We start from the raw sequence: 18,885 nt of genomic DNA, 5'->3' as shown, positions 1-18,885 counted from the left end.
CAGAGATCTGTTTGTCTCTGTCTCTGGTGTGCTGGGATTAAAGGCGTGCACCACCAGGCCTGGCTTAAAAACAGTTTTTAAAAGATCAGTTTCTCAGCCCTACTAGTTTCAGAATTGTTTCCTACAACTCTCCGTGGCTGCATGCTGGAGAGTGTGGCTTTCAGGCATCTCCACTACTGTGAAGCATTGGTATCTCTCCTCAATTCTTAGGACTTGTATCTGGCTCCTTCTCTTTCCCCTGATTTATACAGAAAATACTTAATAAATTCCTGCCATGTAATTCTGGGCCACAACTATGGCCAAAGGTCCCCCTGATCCCTGTCCACTTTGATCAGTGGAGACAGAAGTGTCCCTTTACACTCCTAAAAACTTGAACTTGGGACTCGTTGTGTTACACAAAGCAGAACTTTACCACCAAACTGGTCCTTGCTGACTTAACCTTGTCTTTTCAGGTCAGGTAGAAGCCTTAATCAGTGAAAAGGAGACAGACAACACCGTCCTTCCAAAGACCCCTCTGTGCTTCTGCAATGCGACTTTCCTAATATGTGTAAATATTGAAGGAGGAGAGTCAGACTCCTGATGCACCTGGAGAGCAAAGAACTGAGACAGAGTTTTCTTTTCTGCCAGAGACAATTCTAGAATATGGTTCATGAGAAGGAACAAAAGGGGATCAGATGGGTCCATTGGCTTCAGCAGCAAGGCCAACTTGAATTTCTGTTACAGAGACTAGAACTTGAAGTCTGTGATTCTGGATTCCAGTAGTTCCCTGGAGACCATCAGTTACTGGTACAACAGCTGGCCTTGGGTATCTGTGTCCTACCTTCAAGATTCCACCTTAAGCAAAGTGAAAAATACGGAGACCCCTTGAAAAGGGGATCACCAACCTCTTACTGGCATCCGGTTCTGAATTCTGACAGCCAATACAGAAGTCCAGCAAAGATGACAAAAGGATGGGGCTTTCTTTGCAAGGCATGAACCACACTAGACACCTAAAAAGGAACTTCAGTGTCCCCAGACTCCTTTGAGAATCCAGAAGCTTTCTCTGGGACGTCCTTGCCTTTTCCTGACTCCCTAGCCTCCTCCATATGTCTCAGGAGAGGATACTTGTGCGAGCAGTACCTCTTCCGGACTTGGTATCTCCTGCACCATGCGGTCCATGTGGAGGAAGGAATCTGATTGCAGGGATTGTTGCTGTTTATTTTTCACTGCTTCCATCACTCTTTCTTGAATCAGCTCTTCTGACTTTCTGGCGCACAAACACTGACCCCTTGGGATACTCTTACCTGGTGAAGAGATGGGTTCCAGAGAAGGAAGTCCAATAGTTCTGGTCTTCTTCCTCCGGGAGGCTTTCCAGGCACAAGACAAATACAGCAAGTTTACCGCTATCTTTGCTTAGTGATGGCTGGAGGATCAGGGCCTGAAGCACCCTCGTCCTGCTGCCCCCTCCTTTCCTGTCAGTGTTGGACACTGTCAGAGCCTGGTGACGCCACTGCAAACACTATTTATGCTCATGAGTGTGGGACAAAGGAAGGGAATTTCTTAGCTTATTCACGCCCTGGTTCCCTGAAGGCTGATGAATCAATTGCATCTTTCATTCTTACTGCTCATGTTTCTCTCCTTTTCACATGTTTACTGGCCTTTTCCCATTGAGATATAAATTAGGACAAATAATGAAACCCTTTGTTCTGTACATGATGGTCGAGATTGCTGGGCTGTGTGGCTGTGAGTAACACTGCACTCAGTCCACAGGATGCTAAACATACCAAGAGGAAATTAGTCTTCTCGAATGAGCTGTGATTTGTTTATTTTAAATATAAAAAAGGAGTTTTTAAAAATAATGACAACAGGAATCTTCACTATAACAGTGGCCCTTTAAGAAGATATTATCTGTGAGCCTTAATAATAATAATAAAAAGTAAGCCGGGCAGTAGTAGTGCATGCCTTTAATCCCAGCTCTCTGGAGGCAGAGACAGGTGGATCTCTGTGAGTTCAAGGCCAGCCTGGTCTACAAGAGCTAATTCCAGGACAGGCCCTCAAACTACAGAGAAACTCTGTCAAAAAAAAAAAAAAAACCTGGAAAAACTAACATTTCATGCTGAGACTTTTCAAAACTTCCTCAAGACACCTGTGATTCATAAAGACACAACTGTCAATGTTAGCGTACAGAAAGTGTAAAACCCTGCGTTTAATCTATCCCTGTGATGTCATACTCCATTCCCAGCTACCCATCCCATACATAGCTTTCTAAGGTCACACTGTCTGAAGAGCGTTCACCACGTCAGAAATGTTAGGTATCCGCACTGTCCCCTGCGGCAGCTACTTATGTATATGTGGAGTGCCACTGAGGAACTACTTTTCATTGTAGTTTCCATTTCAGTGGGAACATTTGGCCAATAGCTTTAGTATTGGGCAACACAGTTCCTCAAGGCCTCAAAGGACACATCTTGATGGACACCGTTGAGGCGGCACCTCACATAAGCCTGTTCAGGCAGCTTCGCCTAAAGAAATCTTATAAATGTGTGCCTCTGGCCAGGATTCCTCATGTCTCCTGCTCTTGTATCAGGAACCTAGAAAGACAATCTGCTTTTTGGCTCTGTATACACACTGTACACACTGAAGATAGCTTTCTTTGATCCCAGTGATTCTCAGCTTTGCATTTCTGGCTGCAAGTGATTGATGTGTGCTGCTGGAAGTTGCAGCAGATAGCTCCCCACCCTTCTGGGTTACTCCACCAGTGACAACACAGGCAGAGTTGGCCTGGCTTCCTTTTTGGTGTTTTGTAGCGGATAGCTGCCTGCTCAGAACCCACAGAAGCCTACTCCTCATCCCAGACAGCTGCAGCGGTCCTCTCTCCACAAACCCAGACCCAGGCTCTGCACTTCCCCTCTTGGTGAGTAGCACCCTTCCCCTCCTCTATGCCCTGGCTGTCATCTGTGTACTTGCTATATGCTGCCCCATGTGCATTTATGTGTTCAGATATCATGTGTACCATGCCCTTTTCTATATACTTCCCGCATGGTTCAGGCTTCTTGTAGGATGAGTGACGAGGCTCCTTTCTGACACACAGTGAAGGTCAAGTTCAAGGCCATTGATGGCGGTTTGTACCTCAACGTGAAGAGAAACAGTGTTGGGACAGGTAGCAAGAGGGTTTACAGGAGACAGAGAGGGTGACACCTTGGGTCTGAGAGACTGCCCATGGAAAGACGTATATTGCAGAGAAAACCTGGGAACAAAAAACTTGACACCAAGAAGTGAGCAGAGCAGTGGACTACGGCTCATCAGACGATGAAGTGCTCAGTTGTTTAACCCCATGTCATAACTCTATGTTCAGGGCATGAAGAGTGGTCCAGGAAAGACTGACTAAAAATATACGTGTAAAATTATGTGCAGGGTGTGTGTGGTGTTAAAGAGAAAGTGAGAAGATACGCCTCAGAAATTTAACATTGGCTAAACTACAATGTATACTTGATTTTTAAATTTTTAATCATTTATATATAAGGCATATGTGTGTGCTTGCGTGCACACATACGTCTGTGTGTTTGTGTGTGTGTGTGTGTGTGTGTGTGTGTGTGTATTTGTGGTTTTGGATCTTTTTGTGCATTGTGAAACTATTCCTCTATGATCAGAAAGGAAGCCAAGTTATTTTAAATGACTATAACTGTGTCCATTCTTTTTCAGTATGTCCACCTTCTTCAGTTCTAAAAAAACTTAAAGATTTATTTTACTTTTAATTATGCATGTGTACATGTGAGGAGAACAGGTGTTTGAAGCTTTGGCGGTTGGTTGTGAGCCATCTGACATGGCTAGAATCCATACTCAGATCTCTGCAAGAGCACTATCTGCTCTTAACTACTGAGCAATCTCTCCATGACTCCCTACTCCCCTCTTCTTCAGTTCTTAATTAACCTGCTGTATAGTCAGCCAACAGGTCAAGGAAGTTGTTACTGAGCTGCTTTGGACCTGGAGGCAACCACTGTAGAGGGAATCTGTCCGTTTATTCTCTTTGCCAAACAATCCAAAGTAATAGCCATTCCAGCACCTGGAGATTCAAAGTCCTCTTCTTCCAATTTCTGTCTACTCTAGCCTATATTCTAGACTTGATCTTACAGTTCTCAAAGAAGAGAGCTCCTGATGCGCGCATGCGCATGCACACACACGCAATGTAAGAGATGATTCAACTCATGAGTAGCAAATAGGACAAAGGTCAAAGTATAGACCTGGGGATGTAACTCATGTTCACAGTAATTACTGGACGTGGGATGTAATGAGGCACATCCATCTGATTTTTCTGTCAGTTCCTTAAGGGAAACAGAATAGGAAAGCAATGTCTGAGTAAGCGTGATTTCAGACTGGCCTACCTCATAGGCATTTTCCACATCTGTAGAATGATCAGCTTTCCTCTCAACATTATGCGTTCACGTTCCATGTCTTAGTTGATGTATTTTTTCTACCACAGAGCAATTCTCCCTCACCTTAACCCATGACTCTATGCCCTTCAAACCCCCAGGGTCAGCAAGAGTCACCTTCTCAGTGAAGACCTCCTGGATAATCCCTGGTGCTGAAACCAGAATTCTCTTTTCCTCATTCCTACAACCTCTCAGGATATTAATTACTATTGTGTCATTTTGAGTCTTAACTTACCCACTGATCTTGAGAGTGGGCTTCTTGAGGGTGTGAATTATCACACTGCCTATGCCCAGCTGGTGTCCATCACACCTGGCCTTTGACTGTGAGACGAAAGTGATCTCAGCTCTCACAAAAGTTATGTTCCGACCAGAGTGTTTGCATATCCTTCCACTTGATTGTCCACCAAGCCCTGGTATCAGAGAGGACTGTCATTGCCCTCATTTCCCAGATGAGGAATCCAGGCTCTCTGAGAGTGTGTCCCTTGTCGCCAAGCCCCAACGGCAGAAAGGATAAACCAAAGGCAGAGTAACTGTGATTTCTGGTCTAGTGTTCTCCATGTTGTTCAGTTCACCAGGTAGACTCAGCTGCTAGGGTGTCCACAAGAAGGAGACTGAAGGACAGGTCAATGGTGAGTTGAAGCCTTCTAACTCCCAGGAGACAGCTGAGTTCCTTCTCTCTCCGTGTGTTTTTGTCATATGTGGGGTTTCCTCCTCCTCCTTCCTCTTCTTTTGCATCATCTTTTTTTCCCTCCTCAGCACAAGAAGAAAAAAATGAAAGCAAGCTCTATGACTGGCTGTATAGTAATGCATTTGACAAGTATCTGGACAAAGATTAAAGAGAAATCAATTTAAAACTCTAAGACTGTCTGTGGTATTCACACACTACTTTAGGGAGGTCTGTGTTTGTTTTCTCCTTTGGCTCCCTCCAAATTTCTCATGTGCCAGAAGAAGATTTATAATGCAAGAAAGATCAACTTTCGTAAGAAGCTGGTGTAGAATTTCAGTCCCAAATAGTGCCACCTGGGTGTGAACTGGCAGGCATGGCTCCTGTAGAGCCACTGAAGCGGCTTGTAAGCAGGTGTGCTGAGCAGAAGATCACTGACTGCTACTTCTGTTCCTTTCTCTCTCTCCTTAAAAAAAAAACTGATAAATCCAGGTGGTGGTGGCTCATCCCTTTAATCCCAGCACTTGGGAGGTAGAGGCAGGGGGATCTCTGTGAGTTCAAGGCTAGCCTGGTTTACAGAGTAAGTTCCAGGACAGATTCTAAAGCTACACAGAGAAATCCTGTCTTAAAAAGAAAAAAAGCTGACAAGCTATTTTTACAATAGTCCTTATAGCTTCACATACTTGGTAAATATTCTAATACATCGCTGCATTGCAAAACTTAAAAGAAAAAAATCAAGTCTCGTTTTTCACCAGTGATCATGGGTTGGGCTTATGCAGGAGAGCTTCTGTCCCAACCAGCAGCAAAGGGTATGAGCTCTTGTATATATATTTTACATTTTAATCTAATAATTTCAGTGGCCTATTTTTTATTAGCTTGAAACACCTGTTTTTCTTTTTAATTGCCTATGTGTGGTTTTGGAGTAGGAGTATCACAATGTGACCAACTGCTGTACATATTTGTTTCCCAACTTTTGTTCTGCAAGAAAATACTCCAGCATTGAGAGAACAGGGCAGGCTCTTAGGAGAACATTGCTGAGCAGAGCTGTCCCTCCCTATAAATTTTGATACTGTGTACCCCCCTAAAGGCTAATACAAACCCAGATCCATAGCTATGCACCCTGTACTATGAAAATCTCTTCATACTTGCGCTGGGATCATCACCCTAAAACTTGCTGTAACCAAAACCACCTTCCTTTTCCAGCTTCTTTCTTTTGAAACTTTTCTCAGATGTCACGTGATCACCGTTTAAACTCTTCTTACTAAGAAAAGTCAGGTGACATATGCTACTAGTATTAGAAATATATATGGGATGACTTCTGACTCATGTCTCCAGGTCTGTCTCGGCTTCCCAGAGTCATTTGCTTGGTTAGGGGAGCTTTTCATTTAGTGGAAAAGCAATTTTCATCCCCCAGAGGTTGCTTTTTTTTCTTTGTAGCTAAAAATTTCCATCTTAACATGGGCTCAGTGATGTCCCAATGACACCCGGAATGCGACTGAACTGAAACCCATCAACCCTGAAGAGCCACTGATCCCAGAATAATTTGGAAATGCAATCCAGGGAGAATTTGTGATTCTCAAATTTAGGAAGAAAAGAGTATAATTTTTCTGAAGAAGAAAAAAAAAGCATGTCCCATTTCTTTTCATCCAGAAGTATTTCAAAGCAATCATCAACAAAAACGGGAAGCAAGTTATCAGACTCCCAGAGTGAGTGTTTAAGTAACTTACGGGTCATCCCCTGTTCGGAGACTGGAGAAGAATACTTAGTGATGGATAAAATGCCATAATTGGTGTGATGAAGAGAAAAAGAGAGAAAATAAGAGTGCATACATGCACAGAGACAAGGCTGGGAAGGAAAATAAGTTGATATCAGTTATTTGGAGATGTAAATGTTTGGGTATTTTGATTTTTCTCTCTCAACTTTTCTATATTTGTCAAATATCTAAAAAATTTAGAAGATTTATTTTTTTGGTGTGTTTGTGTCTGTGTGGGAATGTGTGCACGTGAAGGTTCCTATGGAAGGTCTTGGCTCCTGCTGGAGCTGCAGTTACTAACGGTGATGGAGTTACTAGTGTGAGCTCCCTGATGTGGGTGCTGGGAACTGAACTTGGGTGTTCTGTAAGAGCATTGTATACTCTTAACCACTGAACTATTTCTCTAACTCTGTAAAATGTTTTTTTTGAAGTGAAAAAAACCCCCAAAAAACAGTATGTTTAAAGAGAATATAAGGATTTCCCCTTATATTTATTATATATTTATAAATTTATTGAGGCGGTGGCCAAGGCCACACAGACTCAGATTTAGCCCCACTCCAGGTTCCCTTCTTTCTGTCTTGGGGGTCGATGTCTAAGTTATTCTTTTTTTTACATTTTTGTATAACTTTTCCAGAGCTAATTTCAAAGATGCAAAAGATATAGAGACTGTGTGCATTTATTTGTTTATCTTCAGTATATCTATTCATTTACCTATGTAATAGAATTTTACTTTATAGACAAGGTTTTGCTATATAGACAGAATTCTGTTCTTTTTCTCAAGTGCTGGGATTACAGTCTTGCATCACCACACCTACCCTCTACTCTACTACTTTAAAACTCTGAGTTTGTGTGGCTCCCTCATTTCCAAAGCACAGCACAAGACACTAAGGTGCTTGGAAGAGCTGTTGTGGGAAGGGCAGGAAAGAGAGCTCTGACAGCTTCCTGGGGGCTTGGGCTTGCTGATAACGGAGATGACTGATTACTGAAAGAAAAAAAAAAACAACTCACCTTATTTTCCTCTTTATCTTGAAACTTCGTTGAGTCTTAGTAACAATAGCCACAAACATGTAAAGTGAAGAACGGGTCCTTGTGCACCTGCCTGCCCCCCGTGAAACTGTCACAATCATAGGTCTTCCTCCTCTCACACTTCCTCACTCACCTTTGCATCCTGTCTGCCCCCTTGCTCTCCTCCACTGCCTCTTTCCAGGAAATCTCTGATCTGCATTTGCAACTGAAGGCTAGTACGTGTTATCTGGAGTTTCATGTAAGTGAAAACATACAGTATATACTTTTGAATTCACCTTAATCACTCAGCATAAAATTATTTTGAGACCAGTTTGAGCTCCTGTGTGAAGAGGCAGACCTTTCCTTCCCCTGCTGTGTGAACATTTCAGCAGCTTTCCCATTCATCGCTACATCAACAGTTTGGTGGCCCATTTCGCTGTCACTTGGGGATTCAAGTGCAAGCTTCTGTGGGGACACAGCTTGCGTTTTTCTTAGGAAATTATTTGGGCTTAGCATAGTTACATGTAAGGCAAGCACATGTTTGACATTTTAAGAAGCTGCCAAACTGTTCTCCAGTAGCTGGGAGATGGCTCCTGTTAAAGTCCTTGCTGTACAAGCAGGAGGACACATTTGGATCTTCAGCACTTATAGAAGCCACGTGTGGTGGTGATGCCTGTAACCCCAGCTCTGAGGAGGCCTTCGGGAAAGCTGAAGCAGTGAGCTCCAGGTTCGGTGAGGTCCTACCATAACAAAACAAAAACAAACCCCAAAACTAACCAACTGATAAACAAGCAAAAAGTAAAGGAAAAGATAAGCGCTGGAGAGATGGTTCAGCAGTTAAGGGTATTGGTGGCTGCTCTTCCAGAGGATCCGGGTTTGATCTCCAGAACTCACAGGGTGCCTTACAAACATTCTTAACTCCAGTTCCAGGGGATCTGATGCCCTCTTCTGGCCACATCTGGTATTAGGCCCGCATCAGGTGCACAGTCATACATGCAGGAGAAACACCCATATGCTTTTAAAAAATAAAAAAGAAAGGTAGAGAGTGAAGGTACTTGATGTTGACTTCTGGCCTTCTCAGGCACAGGTATTCACACACTTATGTGTACACACATATACAACACACACACACACACACACACACACACACACTAAACTGTTTTTCAGAATGGCTGTACCTCATTTTATGTAACGAAATCCACAGGCAAAGTGGAAAGGAAAGCCACAGGAAAGGAGGCAGCAGAACACGTTGGATCTAGAACCAAGATGTGTGGTACTGACAGAAGGTTGGGGTGCAGGTGCTGTCCAGGCACAGACCCCTCCACAAAGGAGTCCATCTCTGGCTGCATATCCCTGGGTTTCTCTCTCCAGCTGAGTTCCTGGACACCCTTCTTTACGGATCCATGACATGGTATTGCTAGCTCAAGCCTAGGCAATATAATAAGGGGGTGGGAAGGAGGAGCCTTTCCCAGACCTTACACAAGTTGAGACAGGAGGAAATGAACTACCAGGTAAAGATGGGCTGAAGACTACCTACGAGCCCCTGTGGTTCCTCATCCACAGATGCAAGTTTTGCTAGTTATCTAAGAAGTTAAGCATTAAATCCAGGGTCTATTAGAGTTAAGAAGTAAGATGTAACTCCAGAATTGTTACTTTCATTCTGTACTTTCAACAATATTCTGATATGCGACTCTAGTCTGAAAAGGGACACGGATTCTATTTTTTTTGTGGGTGTGACGTTTTCCACAAATACGAACAAGTTTAATGTCAAATCTCCACCTTTGGTGTTTGGTTCCTAGAGTGCGTCTATAAGTCTGTTTTCTTTCTGATGTTTGTCCTCTCTTTCTAGAAGCTGGCTGGCATCTGACTCACCATGATACCCACAGAACTCACGGTGAGTATAGTCATGCCTCAGAAACACCTACTCTTACTCTCTGGGCTTCCCTGCATAGGGTTATGGGAAGAAATCTACTACGGATCTCTGTCAGCAGTACCCATCACTATGTGGGGATGTGGGGTATTTCTGGTGATATCTATTCTCTTTGTGAACACAGAGTCAGCATTGGGAGGGGCATGTTGTGAAGACAATACATTTAAATTTTAGATTTTGTTAATAGCTGAGGGGTTTTGTACTCCTTGACTAGGACAGGCTTTGTCACATGCGTGTTTTGAAGCTCACACAGAAGAAAGCAAGGGAGAACCCATTTGATTTTTTAAAAGGACTTATTATGTTTACAGTACTCTGCCTCATGCATGCTTGCACACCAGAAGAGGACACCAGATCTCATTATAGATGGTTATGAGTCACCATGTGGTTGCTAGGAATTGAACTCAGGACCAATGGAAGAGCAGTCAGTGCTCTTCACAGTGATGGCTGCTCGCACATGCAGCAACTGAGTAGTAATGTCCCCAAAAGGTAAGATCAGGATGTCACAGCCAGTTTATACGCAGTGTGGAAACCACAATCTTACTGAGATCCACCTGACTCCTGTGGTCCATCCAGACTTCTCTGACTATGGAGAGTCAACACTGTGGAAAGGCATTTCTTTTATCTGGGCTGTCTTTTTAACTTTGCCTATTTTCCAAAATCCCAAATAAGAAAACCGAGTGATGGGTATACCAGAAGCAGCCTGCTCAGTAACAGTCTCTCAGCCTCTGAGACCAAGAGCCAAATTCTACTGCAGAGAAAATCAAGGTTGCCTCCTCACCTTACTGGGATCAAATTAACAGTATGTGCAACCATATCTGCAAATATTCCAAGACAATACTAAGAACATTTGGTGTGTTATAAAATGATTTTGTTGACGACCTAATTGAGCCTCCCCATTCTGTAAGTCTTGGAAACCTACAAGGTATTTTGAAGGAAAATTTGTTAGCCCCACTGAGGAGGCTTGGTTTCAACTATGTACATATAAACCTTTTATTTTCCCTTTTACAGAAGAAAAATGAAAGCCCTCGGATACTGTTGTAAGGTGTGAGCTTCAGAATTCTGCGTCAAACTCCTATTATCTACTGCTTCTTATCAGCTGATTTAGTGTGTCCTGGTAGCTAAGAAGAACCACACATACATGTATGCATATGCATGCATGAACAGATGCACAGGGATATTACTCCATATTCAAATAAGTCAATGTAGCACTGCTAAGGAAAAATTTAAAGGACATCTCAAAAGTCTGTTATTGTGCCAATATGCAATTAAAATGCAGTCCTGTAGAACTTTTTCACAGATTAATCCACTTGGGGTAATTGTGACTTTCAAAGACAAAAATGCAATATGGAGATTCTCCAATATTTAACAACTGCATAGCTTAGGAAAGACTGGTTGACCATTAGAAGCATATGTGAGTTATGCAGACAAAACAAGCATAGCCAACAGAAAGTAGAGGAATTTTATTATTCAATATTAATATTTAAGTACATAAACTAACTAATTGTGCTTATGCATTTAGTAATATTAGCTACCCAAAGCAAAACAAAACCCTCATAGAGACTATGTCTAGTTCAATACAGACAGATGACTTGAAAAATTATTATATTTTCTCAAGGAAAAGAAAGACTGTGAGATTGTCCTCTCATAAAGGAAATGCAGAGAATGTCCCTCAGGGCAAGACACTGGTGACTAAGAGTCTCTGGGAAATTACAAGGCCTAATGGGAGCTCCAAAGAGGAGCTAGAAGGAGGTGAGACCATGTGGGTGTGAGGTGGAGGCTTCAACAATGCAACAGTTACCAAGCTTTGGACCTGGTACTCTGCTACATCCTCTATCTGCCCACCCAGATTTTATTCATCCCTTCCCCCTCTATCAGTGATACCCACAGGAAGAACAGTGACACATGTGAGCATATGTGTCTAGATATGTTTATGCAAGTGTACTTGTGTGTATGAGTGTGTATATGTGCTTGTGAGCAGCAGTGTGGGCCTATTTATGCTTATTAATGTGAACAAGTGCATGTGTGCTCTGTGTGTGCCTGTCAGAACCAGAGCCTTGGGTGTATGACCCTTGCGGTCATACAGGGGTCACATGTTTAGGAATATTCATATTTGGGGCTGGAGAGATGGCTTAGAGGTTAAGAGAACTAACTGCTTGTTCTTCCAGAGGTTCTGAGTTCAATTCCCAGCAACCATATGGTGGCTCTTTATAATGAGATCTGGTACCCTCTTAAGGCATGCAGGCAGAACACTGTATACATTTATAAATAAATAAATATAAACAAGCAAACAAAATTATTTTCATACTTGTCTTAATGCTCACTATCTTGAAATTTTTAATAATTTTCTAGCAAGGGTTCTTGGAAATATTACAGCAGTCACATTTTTATGTGTAGTTGAGAATGTCATGATGTGCATGTGCAAATGTGTGTGTGCAAATGTGTGCGTGCAGATAAGTGTTGTGCTGCATGTTTACTTTGGGGGCTCTCAGGAAACTCAGAGGTGCCATGACTCCAGTAGGTTTAAGAGCTCCTGTGACTTTTTATATTTGCAGATGTTGAACAGTTGGGGGAAAGAACTGTCATGTGTCTCAGGTACTCACATAATTCAAGTAAAGTGCCCTATTGTAGTATTTTTTTGCTCTTTTAGGGGGCCTGCATCCCAGCTCCCAAATAAATCACACAGAAGCTTATTATAAACATTTGGCTTTAGCTTGGCTTGTTTCTTACCAGTTTTCCTTAACTTACATTATCCCATCTACTTTTTGCCTCTGAACTCTCCCTATTCTCTCTTCTGACTCCATGGATTGCTGTGTAGCTGGATGGCTGGCCCTTGATGTCCTGCTCCTTCTCTGGCCACCTCTCTCTCCCAGATTTCCCCTTCTAATTATCCTCTCTGCCTGCCAGCCCCACCCATTTCTCTCTCCTGCCTTGCTACTTGGTATTCAACTCTTTATTAGACCATCAGGTGTTTTAGACAGGCACAGAAACACAGATTTACAGAGTTAAATAAATGCAGCATAAACAAAAGTAATACACATTAACATACTATTCCCAACAGTGCCCATTTGTGGGGTCCCAAAGTTATCTTTCCCATCAAACCAGAATACTTGTCATCCACACTACAAGTGTTCATTTGCTTCTCTGTATGCTTCATGAATAAATTAAGTTCTATGAAAGTAGAAACCAGACTAGTTTACCTTTAACAATTAGCATAGTAACCACCTTACAGATGGGTAGGTGACATTTATTAAATAAACATTTCTTTCATGAGTCAATTTCTATTGATTTATCTATTGTTTTATTATTATTACTATTATCATTTTTTTTTGTTTTTTTTTCAAGACAGGGTTTCCCTGTAGCTTTGGAGCCTTTCCTGGAACTAGCTTTTATAGACCAGGCTGGACTTGAACTCACAGAGTTCCGCCTGCCTCTGCCTCCCAAGTGCTGGGATTAAAGGAGTGCACCACCAATGCCCGGCCATTTTGGTTTTTTGAGACAGGGTTTCTCTGTGTAACAACCCTAGCTGTCCTGGAACTAGATCTGCAGACCAGGCTGGCCTCAAACTCACAGAGATCTGTCTGTCTCTGCCTCCCGAGTGCTGGGATTAAAGGTGTGAGCCACCACCACCCTGCCTGTGCCATCACTGCCTGGCTAATTTCTGTTGTTTTAACAAAACACCTTACGTTGGGTTATGTATAAAGAAACTTTTCTTCAGTTTACAGTTTGGGAGGCTGAAAGTCTCCCCAGATTGCGTAGCCTCATCTGGTCAACCTCTGGTGCAGGTCTTCTGGTTATATCACAACATGGCAGAAAAGCAACATAAAAGAAGAAATACACAGTCCTATGTCAAGACAGGAAATCAGAGATATTGAAGGACAAGGATCCCCCTCTTTCATGACAACCTGCTATTGCAGGAACTTGGGTCCAAAGAGAACTCATTAACGTCTGATGTGGGATTCTCCTCTGTATGCTGTGAATATGCTTTATTACCATTGGTTAATAAAAAAGCTGCCTTGGCTTATGGCAGGGCAGAATATAGCAAGGCAGAAAATCTAAGCAGAAATAGAGGAGGAAAGGAGAAGGAATCAGGCAGATGCCATGTAGTTGCCCAAGAAGCAAGAGGTAACAAACCATGAGCCTCATGGTAAAACATAAAATAATAGAAATGGGTTAATTTAAGATGTTAGAGTTAGCTAATAAGAATCTTGAGCTAATAGGCCAAAGAGGTTGTAATTAATATTAAGCCTCAGAATGGTTATTTCATAAGTGGCTGCAGGAGCTAGTGAGTGGGACCTGGTGGGTGGAGAGAAACCGGTCCAGGGGAACCAGCGTAATGGGGAATATTTGTAGCTACAAATGTCTTCCATGGTAGTGCCCCGTTACATAACCAACAGGAGGCCCCACCTCAAACCAAGACAGTTAGTGACCAGCATTCCATAGCCCTTACACACTCAAACCAAATGAAATCATAACACAGTCTTTCTTTTAACACATATGCTCATTTTGCTTTACGACAGAGCTTTGGTAATTGGCATTGGATCTTGTTATTTTAACTACCATCAGACTAGACCACTCAAAAGTTATCCTTGATTGAATGCAATCTATATTTTTTACAGACCCCTATTCCTGCCATATTCGGTGACTACAGCTATGACTTCACCACTTCCATAGAAGACTCCCCTACTTCCATAGACGACTTCATGAATTTCACTGCCAGTGACCTCTTCTGTAAGAAAAACAATGTCAGGCAGTTTGCGAGCCATTTCCTTCCACCTCTGTACTGGCTTGTGTTCATTGTGGGCACCCTGGGCAATAGCCTGGTCATCCTTGTCTATTGGTATTGCACAAGAGTGAAGACCATGACTGACATGTTCCTTTTGAATTTGGCAATTGCTGATCTCCTCTTTCTTGCCACTCTTCCCTTTTGGGCGATTGCTGCTACTGGCCAGTGGACATTCCAGACCTTCCTGTGCAAGGTTGTAAACAGCATGTACAAGATGAACTTCTATAGCTGTGTGCTACTCATCATGTGTATCAGTGTGGACAGGTACATTGCCATTGTACAGGCCATGAAGGCTCAGATCTGGAGGCAGAAAAGGCTTCTGTACAGCAAGATAGTCTGCATTACCATCTGGGTAATGGCAGCTGTGCTCTGTATCCCAGAAATCCTGTACAGCCAAACCAGTAGGGAATCTGGCATTGACATATGTACCATGGTCTACCCTAAGGATAAGAATGCCAAGCTGAAATCAGTTGTTTTGATCCTGAAGGTCACTTTGGGATTTCTCCTCCCCTTCATGGTCATGGCCTTCTGCTACACTATCATCATTCACACCCTGGTACAGGCCAAAAAGTCATCCAAGCACAAAGCCCTAAAGGTGACCATCACTGTCCTCACTGTCTTCATTACGTCTCAGTTCCCCTACAACTGCGTTCTTGTAGTGCAGGCTGTTGATGCCTATGCCATGTTCATCTCCAACTGTGATATCTCCACCAACATTGACATCCTCTTCCAGGTCACTCAAACCATTGCTTTCCTCCACAGTTGCCTGAACCCAGTTCTGTATGTTTTTGTGGGTGAGAGATTCCGCAGGGATCTCATGAAGACCCTAAAGAACTTGGGATGCATTAGCCAGGCCCAGTGGGTTTCATTCACAAGGAGAGAGGGTAGCTTGAAGCTTTCTTCCATGCTATTGGAGACAACCTCAGGGGCTCTCTCCCTCTGAAAGAAGTTCTCAATGAGACAGATGGTCCTTTGGGGAATAATGAGATACATAGACACAAACAACATAGTCGCCTGACTGATGAGACTACAGAGAAAACAAATCATAAGGAGAAAAAAACAAAACCAAGTAAAACAAACTAGAATGAGCCTAAACAGCTTTATCATGCTCAGTCAGGATATGCCAAAGTCTTCAAAACTGACCACACCAGCAGGGCACTAGCTGTGTTTTGGTTGTAGTAACTGCAATTCTGAGGAGGATGCTTGATCGGCAGTGAAGACACCTCAGCCGTGCACACGCCGTCAGTGCAGCTCTGTTCTGGAGGTGTTGAGTTTCTTCAATGCTCCACATTTCTGTTACTCCAGATTCAACGCTACTACTCTCCAGAGGTGACAGAGCACTGGTTGCTGCCATGTCCACAAAAGCAAGGATTAGTGACATTTTCCATGTTGGGATCTTTTCTTGTTAATCCCATTAGTGGGGAGACTGTGTTTGTACATCTCATTATTTACAGATTTTTAGATCTAGAATACACCCAAACGATCTGAGGTTGAATGCCTTTCTGATCTCCTTAGTCTCTTGTGAGTCAAGGAGAACCATTTTTTTTTTTGGAGCCATTTGTAAGACAGGTTGGTCAGTCCAGGTACAGCTGACCACATCATAACATCAATTAGAGTCTGTTGCTCCCACTCTACTTCTGTGTCTGGCTGGAGGTGCCATGTCCAAACCTACCTGTAGGCTCTGTCTAGGAAGGGATCTAGCCTGTTCCCTGAGGTGGCAAAACAACTCTCACAGACTAAGCCTGAGAATATATTTGGGTGGTGGAGACCTAGCATTGGCTCTGCTGGAACTTTTTCAGGGTAGAAGCATTTGCTGCAGGTTCTCCCATATCCTTTCCTTCTGAGGCTTCCAGGAGGGTATCTGCCTCCCTACTGCCTCCCCTTCCCATACTCTGTAGTGCCAACAGTTTACGAAACATTTAACTTTAGAGAAATTAAGAAAAAAGCATGTACTATATTTCACTTTCCACCTATGTTTTTAACTACTTACCAAATTTCTCACATTGGAAAAAAAAATCATTGCATATCCTGGAAAAGTGCTTTATAATGTATATTTAAAAATGTTCATCACTTGCTATTTGTTTTATGCTTTCTCATTATTATAATTGTGAACAATTAAATATCAAATATAAATACAATAATTGTAAAGGTTGAGATGGTGGTAAATCTTTACTTGTTTTGGATTGCCCATGTAACCAACTTTTACAACATAATGCAGAGCTATAATCTCAAATTATATATTCTATGCCCCTCACCCAAGTAATGCATGTATGCTTGCATATTTGTAATAATAATCATTTGCTGAAAACAACAAAAATAGAGGTTGAAAGTAATCTTATAAAATAAATATCCACCATAAATTCTGAACACAATATATGAACTGTTAAACAACGATGTTTGCTGTATACTGTTTGTTATCTGGGTCAGTTGAAGTATATAATTTAATCCCTCATAAAACTCTGTTAAAAATTTCTGTAAAGTATTACTTTAAAGTATTATTTTTTTGTAAAGTATTACTTTAAAGTATTACTTCTCCAGATGATGCTTTCTGTTCAATAAATACAGAGCGAAATCCTTTATTGGCAACAGAGAGAGACACAGCACTCACCTACCCACACACGAGAGAGAGAAAGAGAGAGAGAGAGAGAGAGAGAGAGAGAGAGAGAGAGAGAGAGAGAGAGATATTTAAAAGATAGTCTGATAGTCTTCAGGCCGGCACAGATTCAGATTCATATAGCAGAGACAGGAGACAAAGAGAGAACAAAGTAGAGAATTGAAATCTGAGCCTATTCTTGGTCAAATGACACCAAGGGGAAGTGCTTTGATTTCTTTTCTTAATGCACCCAAACATTGGTGACTCAGAGTTAATTATTAATACAATCAAACCAACTACATTGATACATAATCAAAGAAGATTGTGGTTGGTTGAGGTGCATATAAACAAGACACAAGGGTGTGGAAAGAACATGCAGAAAATCTATGCCAGAAGTCTCAATTATTGTTGCGTTACATTTAGTGGCATAAACAACAGCCTTTCCACTTGCTACTGAGCTAAGGAATTTGGAAAGGACTCACTTGCATGGATCTAGCTTGGGGTCTCCCATGCAGCTATAGTCAAAGGCTGGAGGTATGGTCAACCTAGGCTTGAACGGGAGGGTCAGCCTAAAGTCAAAGGGAAGAACCTCTTAAGGAAATTGTGTCAAGCAACACAACATTATGACCATGTTTCTTAATTTTTTAAAATTAATTCTTTGGGAATTTCACATAACATTTTTAGAGCACATCATCTCCACTCCTCCAACTCCTCCCAGATCCACTGCCACCTCTAAACCCATCCCAGTTTCAGGTTTTTTGTTTTGTTTTGTTTTGTTTTAATAAATCACTGGGTCCAATTTGTGCTGCCCATTTATTCCTAGGCGTGCAGTCACCCACTTGACATTACCGACAAACTAGGAACCACATCCTTAAAGAAAAGAGATTTTTCCCTCCCCCAGAAGTCACCAATTGCCCAGCTTCTTAGATGGGGTGGGGTCCTAAGTCATGAATCCTTTCCCACTCTATGCTAGAGTGTTGTTCGGCTGATCTGTGCAGGACTTGTACAGGTAATCATGGTTACCCTGAGTTCTGTCACATCCTGAAGACACTGTTTTGCTTTGGTCCTCTGCAATTTCTGACTCTTACAGTCTTTCCTCTACCTCTTCGGAGATGATCCCTGAGCCTTGGGGGAAGGGGATGATATAGATACCCGTTCATGGCAGACTACTCCACTGATACTCTGTATTTTGGCCAGTCGTTTATGCATTAACCACCATCCACTGCACAAAGAAAATGTTTCTGATAGGTCTGAGAGCTGTACTAGTCCACGGGTAGAGATATGAATTTAGAGGCCAGTTTGAAACTGTCAGTTTAGCAGAATAGTAGTAATAGGCTCACCCCTGAGGCCAGTGAGCTCCCAAAATATGGGTCCTTGGCCAGACTTATAGGAACAGACATATGCTTCATCTTGTGGAGTGGGCCTTAAATCTAATCAGAAAGTAGTTGGTTACCCCCATAGTGTTTGTGCCACTACTGCATTTATAGAAACATTATTGTAGTTCACAGATGGATAGGACCTGACAACTCCCTGCCTCTGGTTCCCCCCCTTCTACTCCCCATAACCTCCAAAGAACCTTCCAATACTATGAGAACTAATAAACGTATTTTAAAATTACCACATGCTAACTTACTGACTTCCAATACTTGTGCCACTTCAACTGATTAATATATTAATTTTAATAGCCTAACAAGATATATATCTCAATACCACCCCTTCCCACACACACCGGAGAGGACCAGGGAGTATGG

The 18,885-nt window shown here is 42.3% G+C and overlaps 1 protein-coding gene across 4 annotated transcripts; it reads left to right on the top strand.

The window, feature by feature from the left end:
• The first annotated feature begins 2,405 nt into the window (after positions 1-2,405).
• Ccr9 (C-C motif chemokine receptor 9) lies at positions 2,406-16,935 on the top strand. 4 transcript variants are annotated; one of them, XM_085689109.2, is made up of 4 exons: positions 2,406-2,890; positions 9,678-9,722; positions 12,311-12,350; positions 14,375-16,935. In XM_085689109.2, exon 4 carries the CDS (start codon positions 14,459-14,461, stop codon positions 15,482-15,484), a length of 1,026 nt encoding a protein of 341 aa, XP_085545235.1. In that variant the 5' UTR covers positions 2,406-2,890; positions 9,678-9,722; positions 12,311-12,350; positions 14,375-14,458; the 3' UTR covers positions 15,485-16,935. The 4 variants fall into 4 exon arrangements, with proteins under 4 accessions (XP_085545235.1, XP_048280149.1, XP_048280151.1 ...); XM_048424192.3 differs by lacking the exon at positions 12,311-12,350 and having other exon boundaries at positions 2,408-2,890; XM_048424194.3 differs by lacking the exons at positions 2,406-2,890; positions 12,311-12,350 and adding an exon at positions 4,856-5,035.
• Positions 16,936-18,885: the final 1,950 nt, after the last annotated feature.

This window comes from Myodes glareolus, chromosome 4 (genome assembly GCF_982192425.1).
Source record: "Myodes glareolus chromosome 4, mMyoGla1.1, whole genome shotgun sequence".
Taxonomy (NCBI): Eukaryota; Metazoa; Chordata; class Mammalia; order Rodentia; family Cricetidae; genus Myodes; species Myodes glareolus.
The sequence above is the reverse complement of the archived record's forward strand: the minus strand, read 5'-3'. Positions and strand labels throughout refer to the sequence as shown.